The sequence below is a fragment of the Manduca sexta genome, chromosome 25, assembly GCF_014839805.1.
Source record: "Manduca sexta isolate Smith_Timp_Sample1 chromosome 25, JHU_Msex_v1.0, whole genome shotgun sequence".
Lineage (NCBI taxonomy): Eukaryota > Metazoa > Arthropoda > Insecta > Lepidoptera > Sphingidae > Manduca > Manduca sexta.
In genome coordinates this window covers 10,604,194-10,620,044 of record NC_051139.1, presented here as the reverse complement: position 1 = coordinate 10,620,044, position 15,851 = coordinate 10,604,194, and the positions used below count along the sequence as shown (strand labels likewise).

Below are 15,851 nucleotides of genomic sequence, written 5' to 3'. Positions count from 1 at the left end.
GAATGCCTACAAAATTAACAATATTACTGTATGTTATTTTAAAAAACTATGGACTTACTGCAATTTCAATGACCGGCAACCACAATTTAAGTTAAAAAAAATTAAACATATATAAATAAAAAATCAGATTGAATTAACTTGTTTTATATATTTTTCACGAGGTACGTAATTAAGTATGCATAAATTTGTTTAGTCTCCTACATAAGTAATGATAATTATTTATTGTTGACATATAATACAATTGAATGATTTTATACATTACCTATCTACATCTATAAAATAGTGGTCAAATAATTGAGTAAGTACTAGTGATATTACTAGTACTTGAAGGTAAGTTGAGTCAACAACAAAATATCATTAGTGTTTTGGATATTTATTAATTACGCAGAAGTATTGATTCATTTAATAAATATCGATAAGGTTAATTTTACCAAGCAACGTTCTAGAAATGCGCGCAGTTCTTGAAACTGGACTTTTTGACAACATTTATAGGTAGGTGTTATTTGTTCTAGATCATGGTGTACGCGAGCAAAGCATACAACTTACAACCGGATAACCAACTTGCCAGTTTGCCGGCAATCTGATAAAAAAAATATATATTCTAAGCGTTTAAATAAAAACAGAGGTTTCGTTTACCACGAGTTCTAAAGAGCCAAAAGTATAAGCATTATGTATGCAAGAGACTATGCTTATTGAAAAAAATAAAGAGCCGACGACGTTAGTGATTGAATGTTTACATTATCGTAAATAACGTAATACATGAATGTATAATATATATATTGAATCCCCAGACTAGATATACAGCTTATTACCCGCTTAAGCTGTCTGAACAGGATTTTTGCGCTTTTTGACGCTAAAAATATTAGGAAATGAAAATTGAATTTTATTTTTTTAAATAAGAGCGATTAGTTCTTGACATCGTACAGAGAAACCTATAACTGCAATCGCTCCTTTTATAATAATAAACTAGTTAACGCATTTAAAGATCACAATAAATAAAAACATCTATATGACATTCCTAACTACCTTTTTAACAGAGTGCCACATGGTTAGGGTTTACATTGTTTCTGAAATTGTTTATAAAAAACTCCACATTAATTGTCCTCTTTTATTGAGTAATATTTTTTTTACATATTATCATTTCTTAGATTTAATACCGTATGTTGTAGCGCATTACAGTGTATTACCGGGCGTCGAAGACAACCACTGAAAACGTATGTTAAGGAAAACATTTCGTGGATAGAAATATATTTATCCTATCTTTATGTGAAGCCATGCATTATAACATATACGTAACGCATTCCCCGTGCGCAAGTGCGTAAGCAAACCTTATGATGTATGTATGAATATGTGTACATATATAGAAGATTTAGTAAATCTAGCGGAATATTACCGAGTTTCCTTCCAACACAAGACGTTACGAAGTGTATAAAACAAGATTCTATTAAACATCTTTACTTCAATATAAGACAGAATATTATGTGACAATATTGTGACGAACAAGAATGTACTGCATGTACGAATGAATAAATGAATGAACTGTCAGGAAATCCTAGGGGAGGTCTATGTTCAGCAGTGGACTTGCAAAGGTTGAAGAAGAAGTATGAATGAGTGGATTTCAATTACCGGCGAAGTCTCGATTTCATGGAAAGCAGACATGAGAATTATATTTTAAACAACACAAAAATAGATGGTTTTCAATTTGTTGGAGATTATGTCCAAGACCAAAGTAACTATTATAAGCAAAACAAACTGTGAAACTCAATAGGTACTTGTCAATGCACTCTTTTATCATGCAGCATGCCAGGTTAATGGAGTAAGCATATTGACTACTATAGAAGACCAAAGTTACAAACAACAATCAATTTAAGCTCACATTCACTCAGTGAGGATACTATAAATCACAAAAGTTAAAAGAAAGCCCTGTACAAAAAGAAAACTAAATCCACTCCAACTTAAGAAATTCTCTATTAACACCCTAACTGAGACAAATGGGTCATTTTATTCTCTGTATTCTATTGAAATATTTTTTTTTTTAATTTCTATGACCTGATTAGGAAAGTTTAAATTAAAGGAAACCAGGAATGCACAATCTGCCATTAGTCTATAAATAATGTGATATTACTGACACATCTCAAGGATAAGTTATGTATAATACATGCCATCCCTTTGTCTCTTGGATGAGGCGTTAAAGAAACATGTTACGCAAGATTTAATTTATTAAAGTTACTGATTGATTATTTACCTATACTATTAGTAAAGCCAAAGACATTGTTTCTTGGATTAAGTATTAAAGTATTAATCACTAGGAGTACTGTTATGATCCTGAAAATCCTTTCAGTAATGCGAGAGCTGCTTAATCCACAAACGCTATAATATATTTTTTACTTGGGAACAGAATTTAACTCAAGCAGAGCTACAAGTAAATGTTAGTATTTATATTATGATCTGTGAAGGAAGTAGTAATACGTGCCATCAGCAGGTTATGAACATTGGTCATACAATGATTTAAGTGTGAGCAATAGGTCAAATGCATTACCACCATTCACACATAAAAAAAAAAAAAATCATCCTAAATACCAGATCAATCAAGTATAAGGTTAGTTATTAAGAAATTTTAACACTACATTTATGAACATATAAAAATATCTAGATTAAACCACCACACATTTCTGGTCATTACTACAATATTTCAAAATCTAAATGACTTTATCTATCAGTTATTTCAAAACTATATTAATGGCGTTAACATAACTCAATCTATTGCTCAATACTAAACTTCATTAAGAATAGCATTAGTAAAAACCACATAAATGAAAAAAAAAATATTTTCAGGGGATAGTTAGAACTGAAAGTGTCATTGCCTCCTTTGCATATTATTTACAAATATCAGCAAGGTTTTTGTCAGCAATTATGCAGTATTTACCAATGTAAATTGCACATTACACTATTCCTGTGAATATCATGAAAAAAAAAATATTTTTCAAATTATAATGAAAATTAAATGCAATGTGAAAAGGATACATCTTTTTGTTCTTTTCTTGTACATAATTCTGTAACCACATTCTCTGCAACGGATGGGATCTCTAGGTTTGATTTCATTCTCTTTGTGGCATTCTGAAATCAAAATATTAATATTATAGAAATAGACAATTTATAATACATTTTATTGAAAGCTTTCATGAGTAATGGCACATAGTGTGTAACCCAGATATTGTTAGTTGGTAAGAAGGGTAGATCCAAGAGGTTAAAGCCCTTTATGTGGACAAGCCTACTTATCCTACTATTATAGAAAACGGCTTGAATTCAAGTGAACTGTAGGCCTAGTGATAATGACATGAATTTGAATGCTGCGTAGTTTAATCTGCCTAGTGCCATGCTTTCAAACGATATAACAACTATGTAACAAGAATTTATGAGATACAGTACTGGATGTTAAATAAACACCTGTAGTAAAATAATATAAGGTTATAAGGTTGTTTCCATAAGATGTAAATGCATTACCTCCACAAACATATATCATGGGTACTTTTGAAACAGACGATTGCTCTTTGTTACTAGTATCGGCCATTTTTGATGTTTACAATATTGTGTGTCTTGTATTGCTTTATTTTATAGTAGGTAGTCAAGCCCGAACAAAAATATATTCGTTTAAATATTTAATTTATACAAAAACACGCTTTATTATGGTGATTATTACCTATAGATTGTTTACTTTTTTTTCTTCGTCTTTAGAGGACAGGCTATAGTCTTACGACCATACTGCCTTTATTATCTATAGAACTCTGTCAATTGTTTTTTTTTTATAGATTTATTACGGCTCTAGAGACTAGTCCATTGAGCCCATCTTCCGTATAAATACTATTTCTTCAAAATTATTCAAGTTGCAAGGTTTTCAAACAAAAAGTTACATTACTTCGGTCGTTTATTGCACATATTCGCACAGTAGTCGGTAAAATACCCAGAATAATGATAATGTTCATTATTCGGATGTTTAAGATTTTCAATATAGTTGTAAACAGCAAAGTACCGGATTCGGTACTTTTGCAGTGCTGTCAGGTTTTTATCGCTATTTAATGATGTCTCAGTATTTTTACTAGTATTTTCGTTTCTAAAGGTATCGTCAAGTTGAAGGTGAGAAATATATAAAAATTGCAAAAATCTATATAAGTTATTCCAGGTTTGTAAAAATCTATATAGTTATAGTTAAATCTGTATGTCAGTATTGACGTGAGTCTGCATGGCGGACAGAGGCAAGAACTGCCAAGAAGTCAGGAGAATCATCTCTGTGTAAAAAGCTGACGAGGCACGTAGAATAGGGTACCGGACTCATTTTTGTTCTTTACTATTATCAAATATTTACATAATATAAATTATAACACTGAAAGAATTACTCTTGGGTCCTCTCAATGTGACATTGACATTTACGTGTGTCGCGGGAATATAACCTTATATACTACATAATAAGGTTGTTTTTCCCTGACACGCGTAATGTCACGCGTAATGTCATGTGGCTGTCGGGCTCGCCGGCAAGCCAAGAGCGGACACACGAGTTAAAATCCGGTAAAAAATCAACAAGTTATAAGTCTTTGAATTTCGGTGGAAAAGGTAATTTACAAAAAAACAGAAAAGAGACGAAATGCGCACATGTGACGTCATCGGGAATTACGACGCGTGCTAAAGAAAGAGATGAAGCGATATCCCCACATCGCGCCCACTTCTGTACATTACAATATTTTGAATATGAATTGCTCGCTCATTTTTTAACAAATTTTTATGCAGTTTTCGCAGCAGTGCTTCTTTTTCGTATTATTAAACATTACATATAGAATAATGTACAAAATCAAGCATAGGCCGGTCCCCTATTGCATACATTTTTTTTATTATGTTTCTGGAAACAAGTCCTTTGAGCAATTGCATACATTCTGGCTTCAGGGTTCTCAACTTTGGAGCATTCCCCTAAATTTAGAGGGACCATTAGTAAGGTCCAACTTTTTTAAAGGGTGAATATTTTTGGGGGATTTTCCATTGAATTATTTACTTTTACTAACATAATATTTATTTGTTGAAATAGGACATTATTTATATATAAAATGTTAATTATACTTTGTTATTTACTTTGTTTATCGTAAGATTATTAACCTAATTATTAATTGGATACTTCTTGTTGGTGGAACGCCCATAATATTTATACCATCAACTATAATTTTAGGCATTTTCATACCCAACTTGAAAACTAATAACAGCAAGATAATTTTGTTTAGGGGTTTTCAAAGGATAATTGGCAATTTTTGGGGATTTTTGTCTTATTATTAGAGGTAAATATTTTTGGCAACTGGTAACACGCAGAGACTGTCACTAATTATTAGTCTATGATTATTTTGTCTGACCAATGACTAAATATTGTTCAAAACGTAGTTTATCGGCAATATTTTTGTTATAAAACTAAGAGAAAATAACAATTACTTTAATTTTAAAACAATTATTTAATAATGAATTTTTTAGATAATTTTGATCCGGAGACATCAGCTCGTGAACGTCGTAAAATTAACAGAAAAAGTTATTTCAATAATAACAATAGGTGTGTGTGAGAAATACTTTTCTAATTCAAAGGAAATGTCTTTTATTCTGTAAAGATTTACACAACGCAAGTATTTACACTATGTTTTAATTTTTAGCCGTAAGCATAGAACAATATATAATGAACGTGGTTTCATAGCTGCAACGGGTAAAGATCTTTGTGACTGTTTAGATGAAACATGTCCGGGTTGTCACTTCCCATGTCCGAAATGCAGTTCAAATAAATGTGCCCTGGAATGTAGGTAAGCAGGACGTCGAAGCCTAACAATATAGTAACAGGAAATATGTAGCCTGTAGGTATCAAATAATTGTGATATACAGCAAAATATAATACAAGTATGTACTATTTTTTTCTGTTTAGAAGCTGGAATTGATACATTCATTTAGTATTGAAATTTATTGGGTAGGTGTTAGAGGCAACATAAAACATTCTTGTAAAACTTTTCTAGTTATACTTACCTGAATGTGATTATGCTGACTTGTCTGGAGCATAAGCAAGCCTTACATTTTTAATACCAAAATTTATTTTTCAATTAAAGTACTTAGTTTATTTTGAAATCTAATATTTTAGATATTAGTATTTACAGAGTTAAAGAAATAAATAGACAATCCACCAGATCACAACCTTTGCCCGGTGTTTGCAAATATTTATTACATAAAAGTTGAAATAAATTTGTCCTTTTTTTGTTTGCTGTATGTCATTACTTTCCAGAATTAAATCATTATAAGCTAGTATCACTTGAATACAGATGTGAACATTGTCTTTATTTATGTAATTTATGTAATAAATAAAGACAATGTTCACAGTTTTTGTCAAAATGAATAGGTTTGATTCCTCGCTAGGAATTTTGTTCTTTTTAATATCCAATGATGCCATATTTTAATAACCCCTTGGTCTCCAAATGTAATATAACTATAATCTAAACCTTATTTTAATATTCAAACTAATCTGATGAAATAAAAAACATCTACATTACCTAATGAAAATTTTCCCTTTTATAATCTTTTTTTATACCTTTTCAGAGTCAATAGAAAGTGGATGTATGACAAGATAGAAATTGAAGGCAATGATTTTGTGATAAAAAACAACTATAAAAACAAGTGAAGTTCAATCATTGGCTAGAAGTTTAAAGAAGTATTCCACTTCTAGTTCCCCGTCTTCTGGAAGATCAGTGCAGTGAACAGCGTTATGAATGATGTTTTTGCCATAAAGAGCTCTTATGCAATCTGGATATAATTGGCGACATAAATCCTGTAATACAATGAATGATAAGAACTCATGAATGGCTTGTATTATTTGTATTTGCAGCCACTCATATCTGAAATATCAACATCATAATCCTTGATCATATTAATGGTTGAAAGGTAAATAACCTCAGCCATATTTAGAAAAAAAAATACATATGTTTAAAATAAGATGATGCAGAAAAATCCATAATTCCAAATATAATTCCAAATATTAAATAAGTCAATCTGAGAAAAAAAACATATAGTCCATTTTACTCTTTCCACTACTATTATTTTATTAAAATCATTGCTGCAAATACAAATTTAATTTAACAGATGATTATATGTGCCTAAGTCTAGGCTTTTATCTTGCATAACTTTAAGGTTATAGCTTAAGGTCCATTTTTCATACATTTTGTTTCACCTTTAATCTGGGTAACTAAACAAGTATTGACAAGTAAAGAATTTAAATTCACGTCTAGTTAGTGATTAGTTCTCGCAGTTGAAAGAAAAACGTAAAAATAATTAATATGCATGGATATTTCGGCCTTTAAAATTTAATACGACGAAATTTTTTAGTTACCCAGATTAAAGGTGAAACAAAATGTATGAAAAATGGACCTTAAGCTATAACCTTAACATAAACTTTGAGAAAAGACTAGTAGATTTGTTAGATTAAAACATCATGACTTTTTATTGATTTTATAATCTGTCCCTAGTGAGATAGATAAATTTTAAATTTAATTGTTGTATACACAGGTGTTGCAACATTAGGTTATAAACACACATGTTTAGTCCTTTGTAGTAAATGAAAGTTGTAAATTTAAGACTGATTATAAAATTATACATAAAGAGCTATGATCATGACTCAGAGGCTCAGAACTAGAAGCACTCTAAAACAACTAGTTTTTGTTTATTTAAATACATAAACATAAAAATCTAATTAGAAATTCGTAAGACTATTCTTATATAAAAAGTACCTTCATAACCTAACAACAAACAATTTATAAATATGCTTAAACAATACTTAGAAGACACACAATTGAATCATTAGTCCCAAAAACGAAGAGTTGCTCCATAGTGTCGGAACTCGGCAAAAAGGTGTTAAACTTTAAAAATATAACAGTCTTTTGATCATAGATACAAAGTTTTGGGATTACCTACATAAAGTTTCACCACCACCCTCCCCCAATCCGATCAAAAATGAGACCCCCCCCCCCACATCGCCTCCTGTCCTGTAGACCTTTATACATTAAAATTTTAAAAGTTTGCTCAGATTTGTATGTATGATGGAATACTTTAATGTAGAAATGCATAGGTAAATTAGTAAAAGTATTTTAGCTTTTGAATTTATAAAATACTAACATATTTAAAATTACTTCAGATATAAGATGCAAATACACATATTTTGTACTGTATTTCAAATACTTCTATTTAAATGTGTAACTCTTTATTTAAATTTAACTAAAACTGAGCGTTTCTTTGATTGGTTTAATGATGTCCTGGCCCTGAAATGGGCATAGCTCTATAAGTATCTATAAATCATAAAATGTCCTGCTTTTGTCAATTTACTATGGATACCCTCTTTCTGCAACACCTGGTAGACCAATGAGCTTGTTATTACCGGGTCTCTAGGGCCGCACAGCTTACGAAACTCGCACACACAGTTCATTTCAGGATCAGTACATTTTACTTCTAATGCAATGCATTTACCTTCAGCTAGATGTATACACATTGCCTGAAAATTTGTAATTTACTATAGATTTAACTCAAAATTAAATTGAGAGTTGAAAATATACATTTTTCTGTTCTTTGGTCGTAGCTTTAAGTATATTAAAATAAGACAATGACGAGCAGTGTGTACTATGTAATAGCAAGATACCTCGTATTCCTGAAGAACACCCTTATAAATTTCGTAAAACTCTTCAGCGTTAGCTAACTTTACGGAAAACATTGCCATAGCTGAAATGTAGAACTTTCCAGAAGTTGATATTTGCTCTAGAATTGAGCCGACGTTACCCTCTATCACTGCGTGAGGTTTAATAACGCAACAGCTGCAGTTTTTCAGAGTAGCTCTGAATGGAATCCTCGGTAATCCATTTTCGTAACCAAAAAATAATTCAAGCATCTGGAAGAATAATTATTGCGTTACCTATCATGGATCCTTTGCCATGCCTCTTTAATAGACGAAGCCTACCCACGAAGTTGCCGCTCTTAGCGGGGCACCGCGAGTGGTTATATTATGTCAAGCGGCAGCGACGAGTCAGCGAGATAGGTGTATGGAGGAATTGAAAGGATGCCCGACACAGAGCAGTGCGGATAGCAGCGTCGCTACTTAGTGTCTGTAGCGTAGGAAGTGCGCCTCACCGCTCACATTTGCCACGTCAGTCGCCGTTACGCCCATTTTCGTGACGGAGCTTTAAAAAGGAAGGGAATCCGATCAAATGGTAAATAAAAAAAAAAATATTAAAAAGGCCAACCTGTCTTCTTTTCGTTAGAGAAAGAAAACATTCAAATCCACTTACGTTTTATTCGCTGGTTTTTGATAGCATCGTACCTTTACAAATATTTATTTTTATATTATCAACAGTAGCCAGTGGTGTAGCATGCACTAAAGGGGCTTTGTATCAAAATTAGTTAGGGGCTCAGGGCAGTATTGCCAACTTTTGGCTGAGCATGCGGGGTCCCTAAAGCTCGAGGGGTCCGTATCATTGATATGGCTGATACGGCGGTAGCTACGTCCGTAATAGTAAGGGTAGATTTTTATTCTTATACACTTACTTGTGTAGCATCTTCTACTGTGTTGCAACCGTGTGCAACGTTTTTTAGTTTATTTTCACCATACAATTGCCGTAAAGTGCCGGGCGCCGCTTCTAAAGGGTCGGTAGCGCCAAGGCAACTGCGCCATTTCTTTACTGCGTCCGGAGCTACTAGTTCTAGGCCTATAACTTCTCCGGTAGTGACATAGTCTATAATAATACTGAGAAAAATATGTGATTTATTTTCTTGCAGGATGAACACTGAGTGAGATGGCATAATCTGGGTCCAATTTACTCTCCCTCAAGAAACGGTTTAAGGCTCAGTCTTAGTAAGATATGTATATTATTATATGCTCTACGGCATAGGAATCTATGTAATTTACCCACAGGGGCTTAAGACTTAATATGAGTGATCTTTTAACTGGTAGGTAGCTAGTTTCGTACTTACGGCATCATGTTGTTGCCAGCGATGCTTGCATATAGTTCCATTGCGAAGTCTTTACTAATTTTCCCATTCTTCATACGGACTATGCGAAAACCTTTTTTCATTATGAATGTGATTATTTTTCCATGCTCACTTGGTGGCACAGGTTTTATCATTGCGAATGTGCTAAAATACCAATGTTAAATAAGAATTTGTTCTAAAGTGTAAGTATGTACTTGTATATATTAAGGTTTGTTTCACAAATTTTAGTTAAATTTTATTGGACAGTTATCGTCTTAATTAAACAGCCAATGAAGATACTATTAATTTACTGTCTATTAGGTACCATCCTTATAAGCTACCTACATCTAATAGCTAGGTTTGGCTATCTTCTTTGCGAGGGCTTAAAATATCCTTGTGCACTTATCTGGGATAAAACCCAAAAATAAAAATATGTCAATCGAGGAAAATAATTCTAATTGAACGAACTACGTAGTTACTTACATAATTTACACGATTTTCAACTGACAATTTACGTAGGTACAAAGAGAATATAATCACTATCTTAACGTAGGTACGTGACTACTTAAGTAAAACTTAGATCATACCTAATCATATGAAGGTACCGTACGTACCTAGTAGGCATTAAATATAATATCTTATGATAGGCTAAGGTAGGTAACTGTACCTAATTTTAATGTTGAGTACAGTATTGTTTACATTAATGAATATTTATAAATATTTGTACCTTTCTACTTTATCAAATAATACTCTTCTAGTAGCGGGAGCACAATCTTTGACATGCAGTAATTTGGAAAACACATTTACGATATTACCAATTTGCAGCATTTCTAATTTTAATGGCGGTAACTGAACACGTCTAAGTAGATTTTTGCCTTTTGTCGCATTTATGATTTGAACAGAATTATCAAAGGGAAAAAAGTTTAAAACTAATTCCACTACTTCATCAGCGTCTTCATCATACATATCACACAAAAATGTGTATTTGTCGAAGTAATCGTAAACCTGAAAATAATTGAATGCAGTGGTCACTACGTCCTTATTACCTATCTACTTATAAAGTATAATATTATGTAGCTATCAGTGTTTTGCTGGCTGCGCCTGTATGCTGTGGATGCGGCTCATGGTTAACGTTTTTAGAATATATACTTAATACTCAAGAACAGTTCAGTATTTTATACAAATCCAAAAAGTTCAAAGATTATATAAAGCCAATGTTGGGAAGATTGTCGTTCAAAAATATGCGCTCTAGTGATGGTTACTCAATCATGAAATACCAAAACACGAATGTAGAATATAATATTTTTAACATATCGTGATTAGCACGGTTTAGTGCGCATATTAGCATATTTTCTGTAAACATGTTATGATTATATTAATACCTAAGGACGCTGTAACTGTGACACATTGTAAATGTGGATATTAAAAAAAAACAACGATTTATTTGCAATAACTTTTTGAGCAACAATTTGGTCCTGACGTCCGGTCTATAATAATATTTTGTTTAATGTCTTGCTAAGCGTACCTGCTAAATAACATTTAACACGTATTTATCAGAATTTTATTTTACGATATATTAAACTACAGAGATATACTTAATGCGTGTATTGTGAACTTACCATTTTATCGTTTTAACTTGAAACTCTCTCTCTGGCAAGGCGCGGTACTTGAAACTCTTATTACCTGATTTCTGAATTAGGATATTTTTGATGGATATAAATATTATGAAAAAAGTCGTTAGCTTTCAGCAAAGAGAATTATAATCAAAGAGAATTGTAATATATATGTCTAAGGTATGTACCAAGAAGCTTTTAAGCTTATGTACATGTAGGTATAACCTCAGGGTACAGTACTATAGGTATTAGGTATTGCACTAAGTATAAGCTTTTTGTATTGCTCTGAAGGTATTGCATTATGGTCTTTATTGATTTACAATAGTAAGTTTTTGGTTCGAACGAAAAAGTGTTACATTAGTTTGGAGTCCGCGCCAATCTCGTACAGGTAGGAAGTTACCCTGTTTGCTGCAAAGTTTCACTGTGTACTTTTCCGAGATAAAAACTACTTAGTAGATGTTAAATTATGTTATGGTCTATGTAAAATACCATTGTGTAATTCAGAAATTCTATGGCGTATAGTCAGGAAGTGTTAATATGTATATTATAGAACAGTCCTATTTCACCTTTTTTTATACGGGCTATAATATGTTGATATAGTGCATCGGGCTCCAACGTAAGCTCAATGATCTACAGTGTCTATAATTGTAATACATATCGACTGATATCGACGTTTTATTTGCAAAAAAAGTCCTTGCAACACTGACCTTTCTTAATCTGTGCCTTTCAAACTCGCAAAAGTGACAAATCTAAAGTGACAGGCGTTTGTTTTGTTGTGGAAAAGTGACAATATTGAATTGAAAGTCCGTTTCAGTTTTATATATAATTTAAATTTAAAATGGTTGGTCTTTAATGTGTGACTTCATAATTGTGTAATGAAACAACCTATTTAAATATTTTCCTTTTACAGGAAGGCGCTTATAAAGATAAATATTCTTTCATCGGCGAGTGGTATGATAATCAGGCAAGTCTCATACGCCGGTTTAACGTCTTTTACTATCCCACGGACGATACGCTTGAAATGTTCGATTTGAAAAATCGCAAAACCTTCGTCCGCAGAGTTAAAGTAAACGGTATAACATTAGACAATTTCTATATTGGATGTACGTTATGCATTCTGGGCAGGCTGATTAAAATAGTTGATTTCGCGTGTGAAGATACGCGGAAAAAATTGCACAAAGATATGGAAATGTGAGTTTAACATACTTCAACAAGATATGCATGAAATGTTTATTTGAACATTATGGTTCTTATTTTATTTGCAGAACATTTGCGATGTTAAAGCCTTTGCCAACAAAGATAGCAGGTAAAATTCTTACACATTTCCAAGAGCATGGACTACGTGTGACTAAGATGAAAAAGGCTCGTTTGACTGCCGATGATGTTAACATACTGTACAGAACACAGCTAACCGATCCTACATTCCCGTAAGCCCCACATTATTTATTTCTTAGTTTAAACTAAATAAATAGAGATAGCAAAGGCATGAACAAACCTTAAAACAATGCCTATGCAATACTCTAGATAATAAATCCTGTAAATATCTTATTCTATGTTGTAATATATGGAGAAGAGCAATGGCTCTCTGTAGCAAAGAATATTTACATAAAATAAACTTATTACAGGTATGAAACAAATGACTATAGACCAGTAAATGTTTTATCTTGAGATTCAATTGATATCTGTTATTAAGGTTATAGCTTAAGGTCCATTTTTCATACATTTTGTTATTCATTATTAAAATTTAATACGACGAAATTTTAAAGGCCGAAATATCCATGCATATTAATTATTTTTACGTTTTTCTTTCAACTGCGAGAACTAAACACTAACTAGACGTGAATTGAAATTCTTTACTTGTCAATACTTGTTTAGTTACCCAGATTAAAGGTGAAACAAAATGTATGAAAAATGGACCTTAAGCTATAACCTTAATGTAATAATATTACTGGAGATTACAAGACTATGAAAAAATGTGAGAGGTTTAGGATACGTAATATAATTATTTTTATACAGTTTGTGTGTTTTATAACAGAAGTGCATGAATGAAAGTGTTGTTACATAGAATTGTATAGTATCGCCTCCTAAAGAAGGGATCTATTGATGTTAGTTGTAAGTAAATAACAAATAGCATTCTACTTTTGTAATATATAAACTTGCCTTTTTATATTTTGTTAAGATTTCTCCTGGACTTTTTGACTGGTCAACTTATCTACGGTCTAGAGCTGGTTGGGAAGGATGCAGTTTCAGTTTGTTTAAAACTATTAGGAGAAAGGGACCCATCAAAGGCTGCACCGGGCACCATAAGAGCTCTATATGGAACTGATATGGTTAGGAATTGTGTGCATGCATCAGGCACTTTAGAAGCAGCTATGGAGGTATTTATGTATAATATTCATATATCTTATAATTTAAAATTCACATTCAGAAACCAGAGTCTTGAGCAAACCTTGCAGCTCATTATAATTGTGTCACTTAATTTATCTAAATAAATATTTCAGAATCTTCATTGCCTTGTACTACTTGCGTTAAATTTATTTTTTGTAAATAAGTAGGTATGCAGGTTTATCATCCTGGTACTAGGTAACACTATCGCTCCACTATTAATCAGTAACCAAGGCAACTTAGGGGGAAGATGGCACCACAATTATGACTGTACAATATCCCAGTGATAGCTTGAAAACATTGTATGGAAGTACATAATGGACATGAATTGCCTACGTCATGTCAAAGCAGTAACATCTTGGATATTTGTTGTATTGGTTACCTACTATGGGTTACTGTAAAATAGTCTAATGATATTATGCATCTTCCTGAACTGAATTAATTTCCTCACCCACCAATAATTCTATATTCTTGCAAACTATCTTTTTCGGATATAGACATTTTATATAAATATGATGTACTACATGTTAATTTACTCTATAATATGGCATCTTTCTGGTCATTTATATTTTCATTTCAGGATCTAGAATATTTTTTCCCACCACCTCCACTGAACACAGCTCGGTTGAGACTAACTGCCACATTGTCAAACTGCACTCTATGTATAGTAAAACCACACGCAGTGCGCGAGGGCAAGTTGGGCGCAGCTTTAGAATGCATTGATGAAGGCGGTTTCGAAGTTACCGCACTCAACATGATTGTAGTTGAGAACATAAATGCAGCTGAATTTTATGAAGTTTACAAGGGGATAGTACCAGAGTATAAGGTATTGTGTAATATTGTAATATTCATAGTATAATATGCTTCCACATAAGACGTTAGTTATCGTAGGAATTCGCCACAAGCATGCACGATAGAGACGCGAAAAACAAAAATACTCTTGGAGATACGTGAACCTTACATTGTTTCAATTCAATCGTAAATTAAAGTTTCCCACGAAGAACAAACGATTATTAACGAACAAAATAAAAATGATTACATAAACCCAACATTCGAATCATTAGTTACGCTCACGACACACGAGTTTATCCTAATTATAAAGGGAATATTACGAACGTAATAAAAAAAAAAAAAAATCGATCGAACTTAAAGGAGCGCTGAAATAATGAAATTACTATTTAGATAGGCGAAATTTACATTAGACGGGGCCCAATGCGGGGTGTTACAGTGAAAGATTTGCTGAAATTATAAAATAATAACCAAGTAATGTTCCCTTGTAAAATACAAATTATTAATTATAATCATTTTTTATATACAGGGAATGGTCGAAGAACTTTCTAGTGGCCCTTGTGTAGCTATGGAGATAGTTGCTAAAGACAAGAGTCTAAATACAGCCGTCGAATTCAGAAAACTAGTTGGACCTTCAGACCCTGTAAGTGTGAATAGTCTACAGATTCCAGTTAGTCTTATTTTATTCATTGTATTTTTTTTTTCTAGGAAATTGCGAGGCTTTTGCGTCCACATACGTTAAGAGCAAAATTAGGAAATACTAAAGTGCAAAATGCTATACACTGCAGTGACTTAGCTGAAGATGGTCTACTAGAAGTCGAATATTTCTTCAAAATACTGGATTTATAAATTAAGGCTGATTTCTTAAATATATTTATTAGTTGATTACTTAAACATGATACTCAGTGTGATTGGCGATTGATCAGGTAATGTTTGGATATAATTGTGTTAATTTTGAGTTTGGATATGTATGTCTTAATATGACTTTATTTTGATTTTATTAGAATTAAACTCGAATGAAATTCCAAATAAATATTTAAACTATTTTTGTTG

The 15,851-nt window shown here is 32.2% G+C and overlaps 4 protein-coding genes across 5 annotated transcripts; 2 read left to right on the top strand and 2 right to left on the bottom strand.

Moving 5' to 3' along the window:
- Window positions 1-1,094: 1,094 nt before the first annotated feature.
- On the bottom strand, window positions 1,095-3,755 carry LOC115445459 (DNA-directed RNA polymerases I, II, and III subunit RPABC4). Its single transcript, XM_030171742.2, has 3 exons — window positions 3,505-3,755; window positions 3,025-3,117; window positions 1,095-1,206 (listed from the first exon to the last, which is right to left on the bottom strand). The coding sequence occupies exons 1-3, from the start codon at window positions 3,569-3,571 to the stop codon at window positions 1,184-1,186; spliced, it is 183 nt and encodes a 60-aa protein (XP_030027602.1). The 5' UTR covers window positions 3,572-3,755; the 3' UTR covers window positions 1,095-1,183.
- Window positions 3,756-5,350: 1,595 nt separating this feature from the next.
- Window positions 5,351-6,968, top strand: LOC115445439 (ARL14 effector protein). The gene is made up of 3 exons (XM_030171710.2): window positions 5,351-5,581; window positions 5,679-5,822; window positions 6,604-6,968. Exons 1-3 carry the CDS (start codon window positions 5,493-5,495, stop codon window positions 6,683-6,685), a joined length of 315 nt encoding a protein of 104 aa, XP_030027570.1. The 5' UTR covers window positions 5,351-5,492; the 3' UTR covers window positions 6,686-6,968.
- LOC115445437 (nucleoside diphosphate kinase 7) lies at window positions 5,610-12,223 on the bottom strand. Of its 2 annotated transcripts, XM_037442636.1 has the most exons (8): window positions 11,685-12,223; window positions 11,631-11,653; window positions 10,739-11,016; window positions 10,015-10,176; window positions 9,589-9,787; window positions 8,690-8,935; window positions 8,432-8,545; window positions 5,610-6,832 (listed from the first exon to the last, which is right to left on the bottom strand). In XM_037442636.1, exons 2-8 carry the CDS (start codon window positions 11,631-11,633, stop codon window positions 6,689-6,691), a joined length of 1,146 nt encoding a protein of 381 aa, XP_037298533.1. In that variant the 5' UTR covers window positions 11,634-11,653; window positions 11,685-12,223; the 3' UTR covers window positions 5,610-6,688. The 2 variants fall into 2 exon arrangements, with proteins under 2 accessions (XP_037298533.1, XP_037298532.1); XM_037442635.1 differs by having other exon boundaries at window positions 11,631-12,223.
- A 136-nt stretch (window positions 12,224-12,359) lies between these two features.
- On the top strand, window positions 12,360-15,844 carry LOC115445438 (nucleoside diphosphate kinase 7). Its single transcript, XM_030171708.2, has 7 exons — window positions 12,360-12,465; window positions 12,535-12,815; window positions 12,890-13,051; window positions 13,804-14,002; window positions 14,590-14,835; window positions 15,328-15,441; window positions 15,507-15,844. The coding sequence occupies exons 1-7, from the start codon at window positions 12,463-12,465 to the stop codon at window positions 15,645-15,647; spliced, it is 1,146 nt and encodes a 381-aa protein (XP_030027568.2). The 5' UTR covers window positions 12,360-12,462; the 3' UTR covers window positions 15,648-15,844.
- Window positions 15,845-15,851: the final 7 nt, after the last annotated feature.

Bases quoted from the DNA above. Each gene is read 5' to 3' on its own strand.
- LOC115445459 (XM_030171742.2), bottom strand. From the start codon at position 3,571: ATGGCCGATACTAGTAACAAAGAGCAATCGTCTGTTTCAAAAGTACCC. The intron at 3,118-3,504 runs GTAATGCATTTA...TTTTGATTTCAG, and splicing joins CATGATATATGTTTGTGGAG to AATGCCACAAAGAGAATGAA. The intron at 1,207-3,024 runs GTATCCTTTTCA...ATACGTTTTCAG, and splicing joins CAAGAAAAGAACAAAAAGAT to TGGTTGTCTTCGACGCCCGG.
- LOC115445439 (XM_030171710.2), top strand. From the start codon at position 5,493: ATGAATTTTTTAGATAATTTTGATCCGGAGACATCAGCTCGTGAACGT. The intron at 5,582-5,678 runs GTGTGTGTGAGA...TTTAATTTTTAG, and splicing joins TATTTCAATAATAACAATAG to CCGTAAGCATAGAACAATAT. The intron at 5,823-6,603 runs GTAAGCAGGACG...ATACCTTTTCAG, and splicing joins AAATGTGCCCTGGAATGTAG to AGTCAATAGAAAGTGGATGT.
- LOC115445437 (XM_037442635.1), bottom strand. The intron at 9,788-10,014 runs GTAAGTACGAAA...TATTTTTCTCAG, and splicing joins GCTGGCAACAACATGATGCC to TATTATTATAGACTATGTCA. The intron at 6,833-8,431 runs GTAATAACAAGC...ATTGTATTACAG, and splicing joins TGTGCGGCCCTAGAGACCCG to GATTTATGTCGCCAATTATA.
- LOC115445438 (XM_030171708.2), top strand. The intron at 13,052-13,803 runs GTAAGCCCCACA...TATTTTGTTAAG, and splicing joins CTAACCGATCCTACATTCCC to ATTTCTCCTGGACTTTTTGA. The intron at 14,836-15,327 runs GTATTGTGTAAT...TTTTATATACAG, and splicing joins GGATAGTACCAGAGTATAAG to GGAATGGTCGAAGAACTTTC.